General features: G+C 35.6%; 2 protein-coding genes across 2 annotated transcripts; one reads left to right on the top strand and one right to left on the bottom strand.

Moving 5' to 3' along the window:
• Nucleotides 1-234: 234 nt before the first annotated feature.
• On the bottom strand, nt 235-12,797 carry LOC132632481 (DNA-directed RNA polymerases IV and V subunit 2). Its single transcript, XM_060348441.1, has 8 exons — nt 12,635-12,797; nt 10,617-11,181; nt 9,830-10,042; nt 5,760-6,640; nt 5,289-5,580; nt 2,831-3,781; nt 1,088-1,359; nt 235-952 (listed from the first exon to the last, which is right to left on the bottom strand). The coding sequence occupies exons 2-8, from the start codon at nt 11,166-11,168 to the stop codon at nt 454-456; spliced, it is 3,660 nt and encodes a 1,219-aa protein (XP_060204424.1). The 5' UTR covers nt 11,169-11,181; nt 12,635-12,797; the 3' UTR covers nt 235-453.
• Nucleotides 12,798-16,379: 3,582 nt separating this feature from the next.
• Nucleotides 16,380-18,542, top strand: LOC132632480 (protein transport protein Sec61 subunit gamma-1). Its single transcript, XM_060348440.1, has 3 exons — nt 16,380-16,540; nt 16,625-16,743; nt 18,353-18,542. Exons 1-2 carry the CDS (start codon nt 16,447-16,449, stop codon nt 16,738-16,740), a joined length of 210 nt encoding a protein of 69 aa, XP_060204423.1. The 5' UTR covers nt 16,380-16,446; the 3' UTR covers nt 16,741-16,743; nt 18,353-18,542.
• The last annotated feature ends 1,166 nt before the right edge of the window (nt 18,543-19,708 follow it).

The raw sequence follows: 19,708 nt of genomic DNA, 5'->3' as shown, positions 1-19,708 counted from the left end.
ATTTACCCTTTTGCACCGAAATCAGTCCCATAATAGAGCAAGCAATGGTCATCTACTGCTTGTTAACAACGAAAGATCAAATGCCAATAGTTTGCCACCAAAAGAGTCAACTTAGATCTACAATAATAATTCAACAATCAGCATGTGTGTGCGCGCGAGAAGGGGGGCGGGGGGGGGGGGGGGGGGGGGGTCACGTCTAAACGACAAACTTTTTCAACCTGATAACCAATAAGGTTTAAAAACATGAAAAGGTTTTCTTTTCCCATCAACACTAGAGATATCTACAGAAACTGTGTTTGCCACAACCTGAAAATCAACAAGGTTCAGATGCAAGAGACAGTTTTTTTTTTCGAATTAACACTAGAGATATTAACAAATAAGAGTGTTTGCCATCAACAACTTTACCAAGTTAGCATCATAAGTATAATCTGGATGATGAAACTTAATCGGGCATTAGCAAATCTCAGTGTCAAACTTGAGAGATATGCCCATGCTGAAGAGCTCCTGGCACAGCAACTTTGCACCATATGGCACATTAACTTTCACTATATCTTCAACTGATTCACAGAACCGGCAAAACGGACCCCTTACCTTACCACCTTGCACAGATCTCTGGATTACATTTGCCATGTTCTTGCACTTACCACAGATGTGCATCTGGGAGGAGTCACTGAGTGTGAAAAGACGTTCATGCAAATTTGCTGCAGCACCATGAGCTATAAGACAGTCGCGTTCCATTTCACCAAACTTAATTCCACCAAAACGTTTTCTGTCTGCCACAGGTTGGCGAGTAAGGGGATGGACAGGCCCAGTGTTACGGAATTTCACCTTGTCTTCAGCCATATGGATGAGGCGTTGATAGAATGTTGGGCCCATGAAAATTAGGGAATTAACCATTTCACCGGTCCGGCCGTTGTAAACTCTCTCATTTCCCCATCTGGAGAATCCTCGCCTGCAGGTCATATAGCATTTAATAGTCAATGACAAATCACCAGAATTCACAAGTGAATACAACAAGACAAAAACACAGCTTGACTGGTCGGCACAAGAATATGGAATTATGAAAAAAGGATATCAGATATCTTACCCATGAAGCTGCTCCATTATGGCATCAACTGATAAAGTGGAGAAGGGAGTGGCATATTTTTGACCACCACCTAGGGCAATGCCCTTCCCCAAAGAAGCTTCCAGCAGCTGACCAGGAGTTTGCCTTGAAGGAAATGCATGGGGATTGATTACAATATCTGGAACAATCCCCTGAACTGTAAAAGGAAAGTTCTCCTGAGATTCCAGAAATCCAAGGACACCCTTTTGTCCATGCATGCTAGAGAACTTGTCTCCAAGACATGGAGAACGAACCTGCACAGAATATACAAGACAACTGGAATCATTTGAAGGGAATTAGGATTAGTTATACAATGTCTTCCCAGTATATTCTTTTTCTAGAGGGAACAGGGTGGACGAAATGTAAAGATGGGTGGTAGGTGACCAGCTCACACTATTTGAATCGTAACACAGAAACATAATGCTTACCCCTAACAGCTTTCTTTGCCAACTTTTTTTTAGAAGGTAACGTAATTTTATAGATAAAGTAGCACAAAGGATGTGCTATAGGAACTGTACAATGTTGTCATAGCAAAATAGCAAAAGTACTCCCAATCTAGTCCTGTAGGGGATTCTAACATCTGTAGCATTGATTCAAACTCAGTCACATGTTCCAATTTACACCACAAGTAAAACAAAATATGTGATTAGGCTTTCTTTGCTAACTCTAAAGAGTACAAAAACTTCTGAATAGATATATCAAATAATGTACTGTGTGACTTAGTATCAGCTGTTGGTACTTGGGACCTTGTCCCACATATGTCGAAGACACGGGGCTTGGACAGCTTATGAGCTCTCTCCACTCACCTCAGCAGGCATCTTTTTAGGATAAAAAATCCCTCACACCATGTTGGTGGCGGAGTGATACCTCATAAGGATTTGTTGAAGGATCTATTTGTCAATAGGTGGCGCAAAAGGGCAGCCACAAACCCCTCGTTGGGGGTGGAGAGAACTCTGTTGATACATCGGACATTTTCTACACTAGTTGAAAACAAGGAGCTTGGGTAGTTTATAACTCACTTGCTACTATCACCTTGTCTTACTGGATAAAACCCCCAACACAGGATAATACTTCCTAAGGGCACGTAGATGGATGACCAGAGGCGGAGCTAGGATTTTGAGTTTATGGGTTCTAGATTCTAGAAAAAGAAACTTATTGGGTTATTGATAAATTATTTATACATATTAAGCTATTTTTTTAACACGAATACAAGGTATGCGCCAACGCTACTGAGTTCTGCCAAACCCGTAAGCGGAGTGCTAGCTCCGCTCCAGGATAAATCTGAATATCAACATAAGTCAGTCCTTAAAACATCAAGCTGGAGGTTTTCTACAATGGCTTCTAGTTTCTAAGAGATAGCATAATCTAGTAGTGCTACTTATAGACAGATCAGCTTTTATTCAGTTCAGTGGCTAGTCTTTCAATGTGTTCATTAATAAGATGGTTCAAGGCACTTGCAGCTATATATGGTGTTTATGTATATAGCATCCTTTTTCCTTTATCATGAAGATATCCCATGAAGCGCAGGTACTTTAAGAAGCTTGCTAAATTGCCTGCAAACAGTTTTCCAAGGACTTAATATGGTGTTTTACATAAAGAAATGTTTCTCATAAACCTGCATCTTAAAGCAATAGTTCCATATTGAGATACCGAGTCGCATAGGTAGAAGCATATACATAAACACACACACACACACACACACACACATTATATTGTGCATCTTACTTGTCTGAGAGATACAACAGCAAAATTCTTCCCTTCATCATTAGCGGAGAGCAAAACCTTCTGAACCATGCCCCTTTCCGTGTGCTTCAGCTTGACACTGTGATCAGCCCCTGATTCAGCAAATTTCCCAATTATAATATCTCCGCTCTGGAGATTTGCCCCAATGAATGGAAAACCATCATCATCCAGGCTGTCCACTCGTCCAATTTTACTCTGGGTTTTCCCAAAGTTAACAGAGTCCTCAACCTTTAGCTTCTTAGCAACAGCTTCCTTATTATCGACCTCAGCCTTGTAGCTCCTAACATGCTCCGATCGAAACATTCCACGCTCCAGTGAAGCACGATTCATAACCAATGAATCTTCTTGGTTATAGCCAAGGTGAACATTTACTGCGACAATAGCACATTGCCCATTGTAGTATTCAGGCCGAGGAAGCATTCCTTTCTGGTGACGAGCATTTTTTGGTTTCCCAAGGGAATCTGACAGCATTGTCCGGAAAAGTGGCCTCTGAGGATAATATAATTGATGGGTATTCGTATCAACTCTATTGTTCGGATTCACGGTTGAAAACCCAATTGCCTGTTGAGAGTGCTTCTCTGATTGGTAGAGGACCCTCCTAGCATGATCATGGTTTGCAAATGGGATAATACCACAGCTCAAGCCTAACAGAAATGACATGTCCAGCTCACAATGGGTATACTTTGCGGGTGGGTTCTCTTTATCTGCTTTCAAGACGTATTCAACTCCCCATGCAGTTCGACAGTCTTCTTCTTCTTCAGGTCCTATGAGCTCAATAATCCCATTGTCCAGAAGAGCTTGGAAGCCATAATCTCCCCCTTTCAGAGCTTTGATTTTCTTTAGATTTGAAACAACAAGAAGAGGGCGCAGAATCCTCCCCGCATCAGAAAATATGCGAATTTCACCCTGCAGCTCATCTCTCTTAACTTCAACCTAGAAGAAAATTTTAGATTGTTCAGTGTATAAGTATCAAATTGACAAAACTTATATGAAAATATACATCTTCTCAAAAGAAATATACTAGACTGAATTTTTAATATCCATGTACAAAGAGAGACTTTTCGCAGCACATCCACTGCTAATGAAAGAGTTATCGGGTCAAATTTCCCCAATCAAGAAACGTCAACTTCCATGATTATAACATGCATGGTATATCTACAAGTGCTAGAAGAAAACATCAAATCAATTGCCAAATTTGTATAAAGGTTATTTAATAGAGAACTCTTGGATTTAATCTTATTGTTCTGCCAAATATGAGATAAAGGTCATTTCATCGAGAACTCTTGGGTTTAATTTTATTGTTTGAATCCTTCAATCTTTAAAATGTTATAATTCTTATTTGGTCGTTTAAATTTCTGCACACTGCAAAGAGATATTTTCCAAAAGGTGAATTTTCCCCCCTTTTCCTGAGCCTTGGAGGGTAGAGTTAATGGTGTCTGTGCTAGTAGGAGGAAGCAAGTAGCTGGTGGATTAGCCGAGGTGCTCGCAAGCTAGTTGGACACCACCATTAAAAAAAATGAGATATTTCCCAAAAGGAAAAAGCATCACAGAAGTGGAAAGGACAGAGTTCAAGGATTCCATCTATTCCGAACACATTGCGTCTATTTCCATTTAAGGAAACTCGGCAATGACAAGAGAGGGTTGCTCTAATAGTAGACCCTCTACTTCCAACCAAGAATGCAGTTCAGGTCACCACTGGACGTAAGAGGCACAACATACTGTTTGGTAGCTTCAGGATTTACTAGCATACAAAAGTTATTCTACATTCAATAAAATATACCACAAAAGTCACGTCTATTTCAGGAACAAAGAGGAAAAGGCGAGTCTTTCACATTTGGTTTATAATTTTATAATCACATTGAAGGAATTAATGAACGTATTTGCAATATAACGAAGCATTCTACAGTAAGTTTAATGACTCTGCTGTACATAATTAAATGAAAATGATCACTACTTACCCGGTGTGACACTTTATTCCTATCGGTCCTATATGATATTTTGCACTCTAACGCAATATACCATAAACTTGAGGAGCCAAGGGCATGAGACAAGTGTTTTACATTTGGCTTACAATTTGATAATCGTCCTTTTGATGAATTGACTATCATACTTATGATATAAACAAGTATTCTAATTTAAACAAATATTATAGCCATAAGAATCTGTACATGACTGAACTAAAATGATCATGAGTTAACCTGATGTGGGACCTTATTCCAGCGGCATTTACATGATATTGTACATCCAATACAGTATACCAAAAGATTTACATCCTGCTTGAGGAAAATAGAGAAAAAGACAAGTCTCTATGTTTGGTTGAAAGTTTCATAACCATCCTTTTGGTGGATCAATGAACAAACTTGCAATAGAAAGAAATATTCAACAGCAAGGTTCCATGACTCTACTGTACATAATTAAATGAAAATGATCATGAGCCAACCTGGTGTGGTACTTCATTCCTGCGGCGCTTACGTCTTAGCTTTGAAACGAAGAGTGCAGAATCTTCACATACTCCAACCCACTCCCCATCTAGTAGTACCTTTTGCTTTCCGTGGAGTGAGGTGGCACTATCGTCTACTAATTTTTGCATCCCACACCGGAACAATGTCTCAAGAAGTGGTTTCAAAATAGTTGTGCTGACAAGACCCATACTAGCCAAATTTTTTACCAGGCCACAATTTTCACCATCTGGGGTAGAGAGAAAACATACCTTTCCCCAGTGTGAAGGATGTCTGCATAAGTTATTTTAACAGTCATTAGATTATCATATTTAAGTTAAACAAAACAGAAACAAAATACCAAAAATAATTATGACAGAATGAGCGATGTTCAGGAAGCAAGAAAAATGAAGTCACCATTTTTGTTAATGGAAGCACAAAAAAATGGTCGGTATAAATTTACAAACACTTACGGGTATCTAGCATCGCCAACCTTCCCGGTGTATGTAACCTGCTGACGCGTTTTCCTCATATCAGCAGTCATTTGCAATGGATTTGTTCGTCTAAGAGTTGCAACTACACCAGAAACCCTCTCCATTCTCTTGTAAGCGTGACACCAATGTCCAGTGGAAAAAGCCCTGGAGAGACCATTGGTGATTATTGATGCATCCAAATAGTGCTCAATTGGCTGCACTTGTCGATCTCCATAAAGATCTCTTTGCATTGCCTTCACCATACGCCTTTCGGCATGTTTAATGTGCGCCCTGAGCTCCCGTTCAAGAAGCTCACCAGCCAGCTCCAATCGCTTGTTTCGAAAATCATCTCTGTTGTCAACCTTTCTGCGACCAATGAAAGAGTGCAACAGGCACTTTACCATATAGCCAAGGAAGCGAGCCTTCTGCTTGAAACCACTAAGATTAGGGAACAGGTATTCTTTTATGCACTGCTCAACAGATTCTTGAGGTGGAAATTTACAGCTCTTTATAAGTCTATCAACATAAGCAAGAGCCTTTTTCCCCTTCCTGAAATCCTCACAATTCTTATCAGCCTCATGGATTGAAGCCATTAGTATATTGACGATATTACTATCTTCAATATCCACATCTATTAAATTTACTACCTCCCTGTCAGAGGATACACCTAGAGCAAAAAACAAGATCCAAATTGGCATTTCTGCCAGGAAGTACACACTGAGGGCTTTTTCTCCTCCTTTAATGTGCTCAATCTTCAAGGTCTCAGTCAGTTTAATGTAGATTCTCTTCCTTTTATCACCAGGGCGATATCCAACCATCCAAGTGGGATTGCTATACACCCAGAGTCTTTTTAAACAAATCTGCTCCTGTGCAATGAAGGTCTGAAATGGAAATTACAAAAGGTTTCAATCTTTAAAGAACTGCGACATGAAATTTACTTATAAAAGGTCACAGAGATCAAACAATATTCTAAATCAATATAGTAATAGCACAAGTGTAGAATGCATGCCAAAGTTACAATTATTTCCTCAATCCCGAAAGAATGATGGATTCGGAGTATGAGAGTCGGACACATTAAATTTCCGATATGAAGTATCCATTTTTTTTTTCTTTTGCAAACGAATATTACTCCTACATATTTAGAAACAACATAAAACGTACTCAAACCACAATTTTTTTTTGCTAAGAGTAATTAGAAAATGTTGGAAATTTGTAGTCAAGAAACAAACGGTTTGACCTCCCAAATAGTACTTTGTCATTGTTTTTGTGACAAAGGAGTACTATATAGTCAGACAAGGGAAAAGATTGCATTACTCACCTAGAAGCTTGAGAAGGAGCTTCTGCATATAAGAGAGCTAAAGACTCTTCATAGGTAACAATACTACTTTACATTACCAGTTCAAAAAATTGAGCAAATAGTTTGGTTAGGTAATAAAGTCCTTAAGACATTTAAAGTATCCAAACTAAGTTAAACCAGGTAACATGAAGTTTTTCTGTGCTTCAATTCTTAATCTGATCCCAGTTCCATATGAAACGGCTTTAAGATGTAACAGAGCTGACATGAAGCAGACACGGTGAATGATTCCTTATTCTTCCCCCAGAAGTTAGAAAAGGTTTGTCGTGAAAGTATACATCAAGCTCATTCCTGCATCATATACCCCCTTTTTCCCCAATACAGAAGCTAAAAAACATTATTTGTTTAAATATACCGAAAATGTTGGTTCACTGTCACCACCAGCCAAGTTATGCAGATAATGCTGTAAAAAGAATGTTCAACCATGAAGTGTTATTACAACTGCCTTATATTCAACAAGCACAGTGGATTTTTTTGGATCATTGTCTTCACGTTAACAGCTTAGGTCCAAAAGTGCATTCCTTTGAGTGTGTATCACCTTTTTTGCACATCAAAATTCACAATCTACGCAACAACACAGAGCAGCGAAATCCATCTGATATACTTAAAATCATCAGTCTCTTAGCTGCCTAACAATGAAATCTGATCTCCAACTGCTCTGAGTCATTTTATGGAAAGATATGTTGTTGTTAACGTCGAATCATATATAAGATACGAAGTAGTCACTCCAAATGTCTAGTGTCTTAATGGAACACAAGTTGATGCCTTGAGGTCCTGCATCAGAATTTTTTAAGCTGCACATGTAGGTTATACAGGGTCTGGCTCTAGGATCCATCATACTTCCGCTATATTCTATATATAGGTCATGCAAAAAGTTCTTGAAAAGTTCAAGTTCCTTATTACCTCTTGTCTATATGACTCTTTCTTTTACATTCATTTGCTCTTATAACTCAGCATATTTGCGTCCCAGGTTAAAAGATAGAAACCAAGACTAGACTCGATAGGTTTTCAGAAAAGTAAATGACCTATCACCAGAGATTTGTGCTACGTGTATTAAAAGGCATGCATGCAACACTCTAATCACCACATCATAGAAAGTCCCAATTTTTTTTGTTTTTGGGAGAAATATACAATGTCAAAATTACAGTGTCAAAATTCTATCGAATACGCGCTTTCAGAAAAAATAAATAAAATACACCACTTACTTGTGCAACTTGTATTAAACATGCAGCATGATCGCTTGAAATCAACACATAATACAAAAGACAAAGTTCTTATATTATTTCCAGACTGGCGTTGAGGTTTTTACAGAAGAAAAAATAACTTGTCATCATATGCTTTGCAACTTGTCTTACAAAATCAGAGGTCTTATCTTACTAACAGTATGTAATATCCAACCACATCAAATTCCGCTTGCGCTAAGGTGGATAGGTTGGAGAGAGAAATAGGAGAGCTTTTGAAGTAGTGTCAAGTTTCTCTCAGCTGAGTAGTAGTCTCCGTTCCCTTATTTTCTTTTGGTGTAATCAGAAAGTTCCTTGTTGTCTAGATGAATGGGCGGAGTTTGTCGAAAATCATATTTGGTAGATTCCTTACCTTTTAATCCTTGTATACAACCAGTTTGTCCATGTTTATGAATGAAAATACATTTACTTCATAAAAAAATGATGGGAGGCATATCGTCTTTCCTCCTAAAGGTTCATACATGCTAAAAAACTGTTTCATCAGTTCGAACTCTAAAATACTGGACATTATGTTAAGTGATACATAAATTTCACCTTCATAAGATCTTCAACAGTATGCTCAATTAAAAACAATAAACAAACCCAAAAGTAGCTAGCACCTTCAGAACGACCTCACACTACACATCATTTTAATTAATCACTTGGTTAAATGTCTAACATGAAAGATCTCTTTCATCCTCTTCTGTTACGCCTTCCATTATACGGACACAACTGTTGCAATTATCTGAATTTTCAAAATTAGAATATTTGTTAAAATTACTAGTACAACACTACGAATCAATTTGGGCTCGAATAAACAAATCATCCATATGCTTTCCATCCCATTGGACTCATTTTATTTTAATATTCAAATATATTGTCTTGTAGGAAAAAAGTGTCACAATCCAACTAATAGCCTGTTTGGCCAAGCTTATTTTTCCCCAAAAGTGCTTATTTTTTCAATAAGTGAGGTGTTTGGCCAAGCTTTTGGGAGAAAATAAGTGCTTCTAGGGAGTAGCTCAGAAGCTAAAAAGAAAAAAGCTTTTGTCCAAAAGTACTTTTCTGAAAAGCACCTTTGAGAAAAATACACTTAAAAGCACTTTTTAAAAGCTTGGCCAAACACTAATTATTGCTCAAAAGTGCTTTTTAGATTGATTGGCCAAACACAAACTGCTTTTCACCAAAAGCACTTTTCAAATATGCTGATTTTAGAAGCTTGGCCAAACAGGCCATAAAGCTAAGATATTTAATTTGAAACATAAATTCTAACACTAACAAGTGAAATTCCTCTGTCTTGAGTTATGATAGGTTGATGTGTAGTAAAATGGTTGATGTGGCTGTTGTATTTTGAATAGTATCTTTATGTTTCACTTTGGACTCGATAAGGCTTAAATAATATACAAACTACCACCAACTTTCCAGCCTTGTATTCTATGCCCTCTTTAGGTAGAAAAGAGGGAGGTGTCGAGAGTGAGGTGCTAACAGGAAGATCTTACCTTTTCAGCCCCTTTGACTATGAAGTATCCCCCATGATCAAATTCACAATCAGGCTTGTCAGCACCATTCATCCAGCACAACTCTGAGTTCACCATCACAGGGATTCTCCCAACCAAGACATCTCTTTTATCTTCCATCTCCAACTCCTTGTCAACAAATCGTTCTACCCCAGTTTTGAACTTGTCACTTCTAACTAGCTTTTTTGTATACACCTGAAATCATATACAAGGGCAACCAATGAAAATAAAAGAACAAGAAACTAACAGAGGGAAAATAAATGACATGTGACACGGATGAGAAGGGATTATATTTCAAATATCAGTAGTACTCCAGATAAAGGTCGAATTTTGTGAAGTTTAAAAAGATGGTATCTAAGTATAAAGGATTAGGATGCAACAGCTCAGAGCCTCTTATTTCCTTTGTGATGAACATTTTCTCACTTTTCATCAGATGGGCAATGCATTTAAAAAAGAACTGTTCAAGAGAGACCAACAAGATTGGCAACTTAATCTACGGAAGAATAACACAATGCAATTTTAGAACATAACTACCTAATTCAAAAGATTTTGATAAAGTAAAGTTTTACTATAAAAAGTCACTTGTATACAAGGAGTATACCACAAAAAAAAAGTAGAAAACCTACAAGCTGGCCGATTCAAAATTGAGAATAATGAGGAAATGAATGTATATCAATAAACAGAAAGAAATTGATACACATAAAACTATAGACTATAGACAAGAACCATTGTTTTTTTTATTAATATTAGACAAAAACAAATTCCAAACCTGAACATGAGTTTCAACCATAATTCTAGCGGAATAAGTCATGTTCTGAAGGAGAGCATGCCGTGGCCACAAATCCAGGTACTCTTTCCCACCGTCCACAGAGAACTTCTCCCCTGCCCAAAACTTTGGCCGCTCAAGGCTTACTTTCCCAAACTTTATAGAAGCGTGCTTCCAATCACCTTCACCTCTCTTTGATGGATCATAACCTGGCTCAACATGGATCTCCCCAACCGAGGCAAACACCCTTTGGATTCCATAGTTGATGAAGTCATTATATGAATTAATCTGGTGACTGATTAAACCATACTTCTCAAAAAAACCAGTTGATGCCTTTTTACAGAAGGTTTTCAAGAAACTTTCACCCAGCTCTTTTATTGAAACCACATCAAGATCATCATCCTCATCCTCATCTTCTTCCTCGTCATCGTCCCAATCATCATCACCTACTTCAAAAAGATCATCTATATCAAAATCCATCCTTGCTGATCCATTGGATAACTTCTCTTTACCACTACTACATCCCACTTCTTCCGTGATATCAGAAATTGTCATTTGAATGAAACGCCTGCATCAAATACAAAATCAAAGTGCATCAGTCGATATTAGTTTTATCCCAATACTTGTATGCACAAACATGTTCTGTACTTTCAAAAAGCATATTCAATCATTAATACAGTAAAGAGACAATTTTGACAGCTAAAAGTCTTTAGATAGCCCAGCTGAAACTGCGAATAGTGTCCTTCCAGGAAGGCCAAATGAACATTTTCTCTAAAAGGAGAAAGGACTAAGGCTTGGTCTTTCATTTCTAACTAAAAAACGATTTTATTTAGAAAATAACAAAGTAACAACTTGGTTACTACCCCCACCCCCCCAAAAAAAATGTCCATCAGGTAAAAACTGCAATTGCTTGGTGAAATTTGCTCTTGAATGTAAACTGTGCTTTTGACATCCCATTTCCATTCAAATTGAGCTATTTCTAAAGATGATAAGAGCTAAAAAAATATAGAGAATACGAAAGGCTGTGACTTAGAGTATCTTTTATGTAGCTTTTGAATGTGTAAATGTTACTTTTAAAAGATTAAAAATCACTGTCTATTCACACAGAAAATTCGATGCACTGATTCATTCTTCTCGGGATGGGGAAGATATATGAAACTTGTGCATGCCTTGTAAAGAAATTATGAGAAATTCCAAAATCATGACTAGTTATGGTGAGAGCCAACAGAGAATAACAGAAAAACAAGCTCGACTTGAATTTACTCTTAGCATTTGTACATCAACTCATAAAAACCGGAAACTTTGATGACCCAAGACATTCACCAGCATTTCAAAAGACAAATAATCAAATGAACTGTATAAGCTACCCACATTACTAACTTTTTTGAAACTGTAAGAAAGCCCTAAAGGTGCTTTCTGCATTTCCTGAAATGTATAAGCTGCCTTAAAAGATCTCTTCTCTTCCTTATTTGTTTCACCTCTAGAAAACCCATAAAATGCCTTCAACATTTTCTGAGAAGTATAAGCTACCTTGAATACCAAAAAAAAAAAAAAAAAAAACTTTTCATTTCTTTGTACCAAAAGAAAACCCATAAAGTGCTTTCAGCTATTTTTTTTTTTAGGGATTTTAGTCAGTTCACCTTTAAACTCCTAAACCCTAAAACCATAAAACAGAAACAGAAGAACTCAACATGCAAGAAGTATCAGAAAAACAATTTAACCTATTTTTTTTTATTATTATTTTACTTTCAAAAATAGCTAAAATCAGTTTCATTTCTAAAACCCCAGTACTTTTCTGATTCACCCACTTCTAAATACTAAAACCCTAAAAAGAATTTGCAAACAAAGCTGCATTATAGCTATATTGACATCATTACAAAAATTTGTTAAGAATCAAGAAAACCCACAAAGATTACTTAAAAACAAACACAAAACTATGTGAAACCCCACATTTTTCGGAATATCTTAACAGTTTAGCAGAAAATAAAGCAATGTTGAAGCAAGAAAAGAGAAAGACTTACAAAGTAGCTTAGATTCTGCTTTGCTTTGCTTTGCTCCTTTTGGAGTGAAATTTTTGACAACTTTTTCGCAGTGCACCAACAAACAAACAGAGTGAGAGCAGTGAGTGTTAAACGCATTGGAAAAAGAATCACTTTGTACTCAGTGAATTGTGGGAGAGAACATGACAAAAATGGTCCCTTATGTTTAGAACTAGGTTCAAAATAGTCCCTGAACTATGTTGAATAGTTTCGTCCTTTTAAGTTCGTCAAAATTTAACGCTTTTGATGGGAACTATGGAAAAAATACTTGATCAGAAACAGTAGGAGTGGTTCATCAAATTCTAGAAATTGCAACACAAAAATTAAACTAGATAACAAAAAGATTGATTGCAAGTAGTAGAAATTACCTATAGAAAACTACACCAGATTCTAGAAAGTGACAAAGAAAATGACAATAAAAATGCAAAAAATGTACCTTCAAATGCGAGTTTCCGCTAGACTTTATTTTCTCTACATATTTCATTGAATATAACAGACAAAATTTGTTAAGTATTTGAGGGAGACCACAAGCGTTAACTTTTGGCAAACTTAAAGTACCAAAAATGTTCACAGCATACTTTAGGGATTATTTTGAATCTACTCTCAAATATAAGGGGTCATTTTTATAATTTTTTCGATTGTGCCAAATGTGTTAATGGAAAAAAAGATGCAATTCCTCTCTAGTTTTATATTTTAAATTGTATTTCTCTAGTTTCGATTGTCGATGTTTCTCTAATTTTTTAGTAGTGTGCTTTTCCCGATACATGAATAATACTCCCCCGGATAAAAAAAAAATAGTTCACTTAGCAAATTAAAAAAGAATTAACCTTATTTTTTCATATTTACCCCTATTAAGTGTTATATAGTCAAATTTCAATGTCTATTTAATTAGGGGTAATTTAGTCAAATTATCTATTTTTGTTTATGAGTTAGTATTTTCATAAGGAGTGTGAAAATGAATAAGTCGACTCTTTTTTTGATCTGGATGGAGTAGGACTCTATCTATTGTTTTAAAAAAAACTATTTAATAAGTGTAAGTATCCTTGGACAACCATGGGTAGTTCTGAAATTCACGCTAAAAATTATTATTAAATGTCCCATATGTGTCTAATTGTAAACACTGTGTGTATTTTGTTTTTGCCCATCATTGACTTTGTTGCCATCTAGAGCAACTTCTCCGATTTTCATTTGACTTTTCTTTTTCTTTTGCTAGTTGTTGATCTTTTCTTCCTCTGAATATTTGTTTTTGAACTAATAATAATCAAGAATATTGAAATTACGAACGGTATGAGCTACAATGAATGTAGGAGCATAAAGAATTCACGAAATTGTCATTCTTAAAGGTAAGAATGAAGTTAAGGTGAATGCGAATTTATATAATTAAGTGCGATGAATTTATCTTCTCCTTTTATTTTTTTCAATGCTTAGAATTTAAGTACGAGAAAGATGATTCTATTTTATTCTTACGATATAGATAGAATGTTATTAATTACATAATTGTGTAACAAAACAAACATGTAATGAAGTATGTCCATTTAAGCACGCCAAAGATGTTTTTCAGGTCTTTTGATGAATTGTTGGTCTGTAACTCCACCTTGTAGAATGAATCAGGAGAGATTTATTGATGACTAAACCACTCTTATACTACTCTATCTTACTTTTCTTGTCACTTAAAGGAAAAGGAACAAAAGAAAGCCTGCTATAAATTCTCATTTTCGGTTTCAAACGGAAAACGTTGATCATGAGAAATTTTAATAAATGTTATCACTTGAAATTAATTTTCTTTTACCTAAAAAACACAACATCTCAAAGAAGATTGATATCAATCAGAAAGGTTTTTTAAGAATGAAGAGAACTCTTGATATCAATCAGAAAGATTTGTTAAGAATGAAGAGAACCCACAAAGATATGGTTGAAGTATGTCTAATTTTTTCATACTGTGTTGTTCTGGATACATGAATAATGAGACTGATCATTGTTATTTTTTAAATATTTAATAAGTGTAAATAATCTTGGACAACCGAGCATAATTCTGAAATTCACGCTAAATCATTTTTAAGTCCATATGTGTCCAATTGTAAGTACACCATGTATTTTGTTTTACCCACCTTTTGGCTTCTTCGTTGCCATTTGAGAGCAACTTTTTCGATTTTCATCTGACTTTTCTTTATCCCTTGTTAGTTGTTGATCTTTTTCTTCCCCTAAGCTTTTGTTTTTGAATAGTAATAATCAAGGATGTTGAAATTGGGAACGATATGAGCTAAAATGAAAGTAAGAGCATAAGGAATCACAAAATTATCATTTTTAAAGGGAAAAATAAAGTTAAGGTAAATACAGATTTATATAGTTAAATGCGATGGATTTACTATTTCCTCTCATTTGTCTTGATTTTTAGAATCTAAGCACGAGAAAGACGATTTTATTTTCATTCTTACAATATAGATAGAATGTCCTTAATTTCAAACAATTGTGTAACAAAATAAACACGTAATGAAGTTTGTCTTGCTACACACACAAAAGACGTTTTCATGTCTTTTGATGGATTGTTGCTCCGCAACTCCACCCTGTCGACGACTGAACTACTATTGTACTATTTCTTACCCACCCTCTTGTTACTTAAAGGAAAAGCCATAAAGTGTGGCATCTCGTCTTCAATTCCATATTGAAAACGCTGAACATATGGAATTAACAAATGTTATCACTCGGAATTAGTTTCCTTTTACCTAAAAAACACAGTATCTCAAAGAAGATTAATGTTACAAAAGAGTATTTCTTCTATTTAAAAAATTTAAAAAGAAAAGTGTAATTTATTGTACCTTTTGTCGTATAAAAAGTACAATACAACAAATGTCAGAGTTATAAAATATAACAACATTTATCATTTACAAAAAATGTAATAGTTAGGTTCAAATCTTCCTCGTTTTTTCTCTTTCTCAACAAACACACCCCAGCAGAGAAAAATTCAACTAACAACTATAAAAGACTTTAAACTTTGAATTCGAAAACTAGGTTTTACGAAATTATTATTTATTTGAATTAGATGTTGTTGCAAACAATTGAAAAAATCATTTGAAGTTTAGAATTTCAGATTGAAACTCGAAGAGAAAGGGAAAGAATGAATTTTGTTTTTCTTTCTCCACATCCTGATGTATAAATATGTTATACGATATTTTGTATTTTCGATGCTTGTCATTTGTGTGTCCAATGTATTACTGGTGATAAAGTGACATACACGTGATACGAAATTAATACAAACGACATACAAAATTCATACAACAACATAATTGTATGCAAGTTCTATGTACGTTGTATGATTCGACTGGATTCTATACAACAAAAAGTTGTATGCAAATTGTTTGTTTTGACTTGATTGCATATATTTTTTAAACAAACTCTCGCTGCTTTTAACAAACAGATAAATATTTGTATAATTTGCATACCCAATACAAAACCCAAATAAAAAAGAGAACTGACATAGCTAGCCACCAACGAATTAATAGCCAAAAAAATATATGTTTCTTTTGTATATTAATAGATGATGCATAAAATATACTACATTTTTGACACAACACAGTGTCTATTTTTTGTACATTTGGCTAGCGACTGCAATTAATTTCAGCCGACATATGTAACTTAGCCCAATCAAAAATAGTTGAAAGCCCATTTGAACTTGCAGGGCCTAGACATAAGCCCAAATTCTTTGTAGCGGGTTTAGTGAAAATGAAACCGAAACTGGAACTCTTCCTGCCATTCTTGCGACACTTGAGAGAAACCCAATTTTCGTTAGACCAAAAATGGATGCTCTGGACTCTGTTTTCGATCCCCTTAGAGATTTCGCCAAAGACAGCGTTAGGCTTGTTAAGCGTTGCCACAAACCCGATCGCAAAGGTACAAATCTTTTACTTGTCTTATCTATTGAATTGAATCCATGCATGTTCTTTAATTTTAATTAATTGTTTTTTTGTTGTGCAGAATTCACCAAAGTTGCCACGCGTACTGCAATTGGTTTCGTTGTGATGGGATTTGTAGGATTTTTTGTCAAGTTGATTTTTATTCCTATTAACAACATCATTGTTGGTGCTTCTTAACTGGTAACTCCTCCTCTTATGTGGATCTTTATATATATACTAGATCTGGATGACCAGTTTGGTGTTTTGATGTTAATTATTATCATAAGGTTTCTTCACGGGTGTGTTAGATTTGATTGCTATTTTGTATGTGTTCGCATGACCTGATTTTTTTTTTTTTTACATATACATAGATCAAATAGAGCCAGGTTAATCTGTATTATTTAGGATGATATTGGTTCTGGTGATCCCATGATTTGGATTAGCTAATTCCGACATATAAGGGATTTCATCATAAATGCACAACAACATGTCCAATTATCTGTTGGTTGTAAATCTAGAGCCCGTTCGGATTGGCTTATTTTAGGTGCTTTTAAGCCATAACAGAGTGTTTGGATAAGATAAAAAAAAATGCTTTTAAGCACTTGTTTTTAAGCCAACATAACAACAATAAACCAAAAGCCATAAGTTGGGATTAAGTTATAAGCCCATCCAAACAGGCTCTAGTACTGTGTAAGTATGTGAACTTTGTCTATGTGAAGTGTGGTATATGATGGTCATTGTTCTTATTTAACCAAGTGATGCATTATATTTGTGTGGATTGCTCCTCGTATTGGCAGCTTAACCTTCATTTCAATAGTATCATAAGCTTTGTTTGATGTTCTCTTAATTATTTAGCTGTTACTTAGAAGTGATATTTCATTAGACCTAGGACAGAAGAGTATGAAGACATTCAAGACACGAACTTCTGGAAGTTTTGATCTGCATTTTAATTTATGAGTTCCTTTTGTGAAAAGGTCTGATCCTGCTAACCTGAAATCGACCCGTCATTTTTCTCAGGATTGTAGGAAGTATGGTAATAACTTTGTTGGTATTGTTAACTAAAACAAACTTCATCTTTTTTCCTTTATGGGTCCCAATTCCATACCGACCTCGGCCCTCAAAAGAATTTCATTAACTAAATAACTCCTCGCCCTCTTCTTTTTTCTTTCCCTACGCTCCCCAAAACCACCAATCTGTATCAATTTGTTACAATTGATATGTGGAAGGGTGCTAGCAGAAAGGGAAGATATCCTCAGTTATGAATCTGTCCAACCTCCATTCATCATTTGATTGAAATAAAGAAAAAATTGACAATGTTATTGGAGTAATTCGAAAGAAACAGAATATGCAAATATTTTTTTTGATGATGTGTGCACCTTGATTAGTCCACCAAGTACTAATTACCAACACAGGTATTTGGTAACTCTATCCACCAAGGCCTTACAGAGGAAGAATTTGAATCTTAGTATCTCGTAGTCCATTCTAGCTTCATCGATCCCTAGGCCACACTCCTAGTCTGCAAAAAGCTGAACTATGCAAATTTAAAAGCTAGCTTCATCGATCCCTAGGCCACACTCCTAGTCTGCAAAAAGCTGAACTATGCAAATTTAAAAGCATAGTTTCTAGGCAAAATATCATCACCTTGCTTTCCATTCCAGCATGAAGAAAATGGCAATAGTCAATCTCGTCTATTTTTTTTCTTATTTGAGACCTCCTTGGTCTTTTGCTTTCAGAATACAGATCATGTTGCGGCTTTGGATGTTTTGCTCCATGGATTGTAAAATGCCTTAACTTTTTTGTGAAACTGCAGGCCGTGTGAAGGAGAAACTAAATGGAGGTACGGAAGGAAGCAACACATGACAGTTCCTCCTAATTTAGTTTAATTTGTAACCTGTTGCTTTTGGACCTCTGTGACATCTTATTCTGAACCTCCTCTGTGACATCTTATTCTGAACCTCCTTATTCTTACTAAGTTAATAGCGTTCAAATTGCCTTCCTTACCTCCCACCCTCTCCTTGCAGCCCCACATATTGGTATTTTGTACACTCTCTTTCAGGTCAATACACTTTGATTTCTTAGTTTTACTTTTCTGGTGCGTTTGGTACAGAGGTAAAACGTTTTGTGTGAAAACTGTTTTCATGAAAGCTGTTTTACTATGAAAGTAATTAAGAATGAAGAATGAGTTGTGACGGATAATGGGGCCTGTATTTGCTAGCCAGGCCAACCCTTAGTTTTATTCAATACATTTGATTTCGAGTCTGATGTGAAGTTTAGTAACACTACATCTGATTCATTTGGTTCCGAGTCTTGTGCATTGTTTCGTGGTTTCTGATTATGTTTTTTTAAATGCCGCTAGAAAAGCATTCAACTAATTAATCGGTCGAACTAGCTAACATTTTACGAGTAAATCCCCCTTCTTCCTAGCCCCCTTCTATCTTTGGTTTTGTTATTTAATCGTTCCTCTGGCAAACAACCATCAAGAAGGAAAAGCAGATGATGTTCTTTAACCTTCGTTTTTTCCGTCGCTCTTCAACCTTCATCTTATGCACGTAACATGCTTAACTAAATTCATCATTTCCACCGCATGTTTTGTTCAAAGCTATTTAGAATGAAAAGACCATACAAAAACCTTCTGTAATAAGTCTGTTCTATCCTATTCCCTCTCGTTGAAAAAGCATACAAGTTGGTCCCTGGTATTTCATTCTATGTGAAAAATTTAAGTTGTATTTTCGAGAGCGCGGCCAGTTTATTGGTACCTCTGAATTGATGCTAACCCCATGAATGATAATATGAAATTGCCGATTTTATACAAAATATCTAGATACATTTTTAAGTTGAATACAGAGAGTAAATTGTTTAGAGATGATAACATCTTCATTGAAGTTATCGTAACAATGGAATATGCATTCAACACAATAAACAAATTAAAAAAAAATGGAAGTTAGTGGTTAGTTGGTCAAAATAAATAAAGCGGTGGAACCATAACGTATGCTTTAAAAAGAGAAAGGAAACAACAAGACTAATCCAAATACAAAGTGAAAAAGTTTTTGTTATATAATGACATGGAGTACAACAAAACAAGAAATTCATAAAGTAAAGATATCGTATGAACAAAAAACTTTCAAATTTCTCTTCTATTTTGGTTGGTAAAGTAACAAGAAATTCA

This window comes from Lycium barbarum, chromosome 3 (assembly GCF_019175385.1).
Source record: "Lycium barbarum isolate Lr01 chromosome 3, ASM1917538v2, whole genome shotgun sequence".
In the NCBI taxonomy this organism is placed as follows: domain Eukaryota; kingdom Viridiplantae; phylum Streptophyta; class Magnoliopsida; order Solanales; family Solanaceae; genus Lycium; species Lycium barbarum.
The sequence above is the reverse complement of the archived record's forward strand: the minus strand, read 5'-3'. Positions and strand labels throughout refer to the sequence as shown.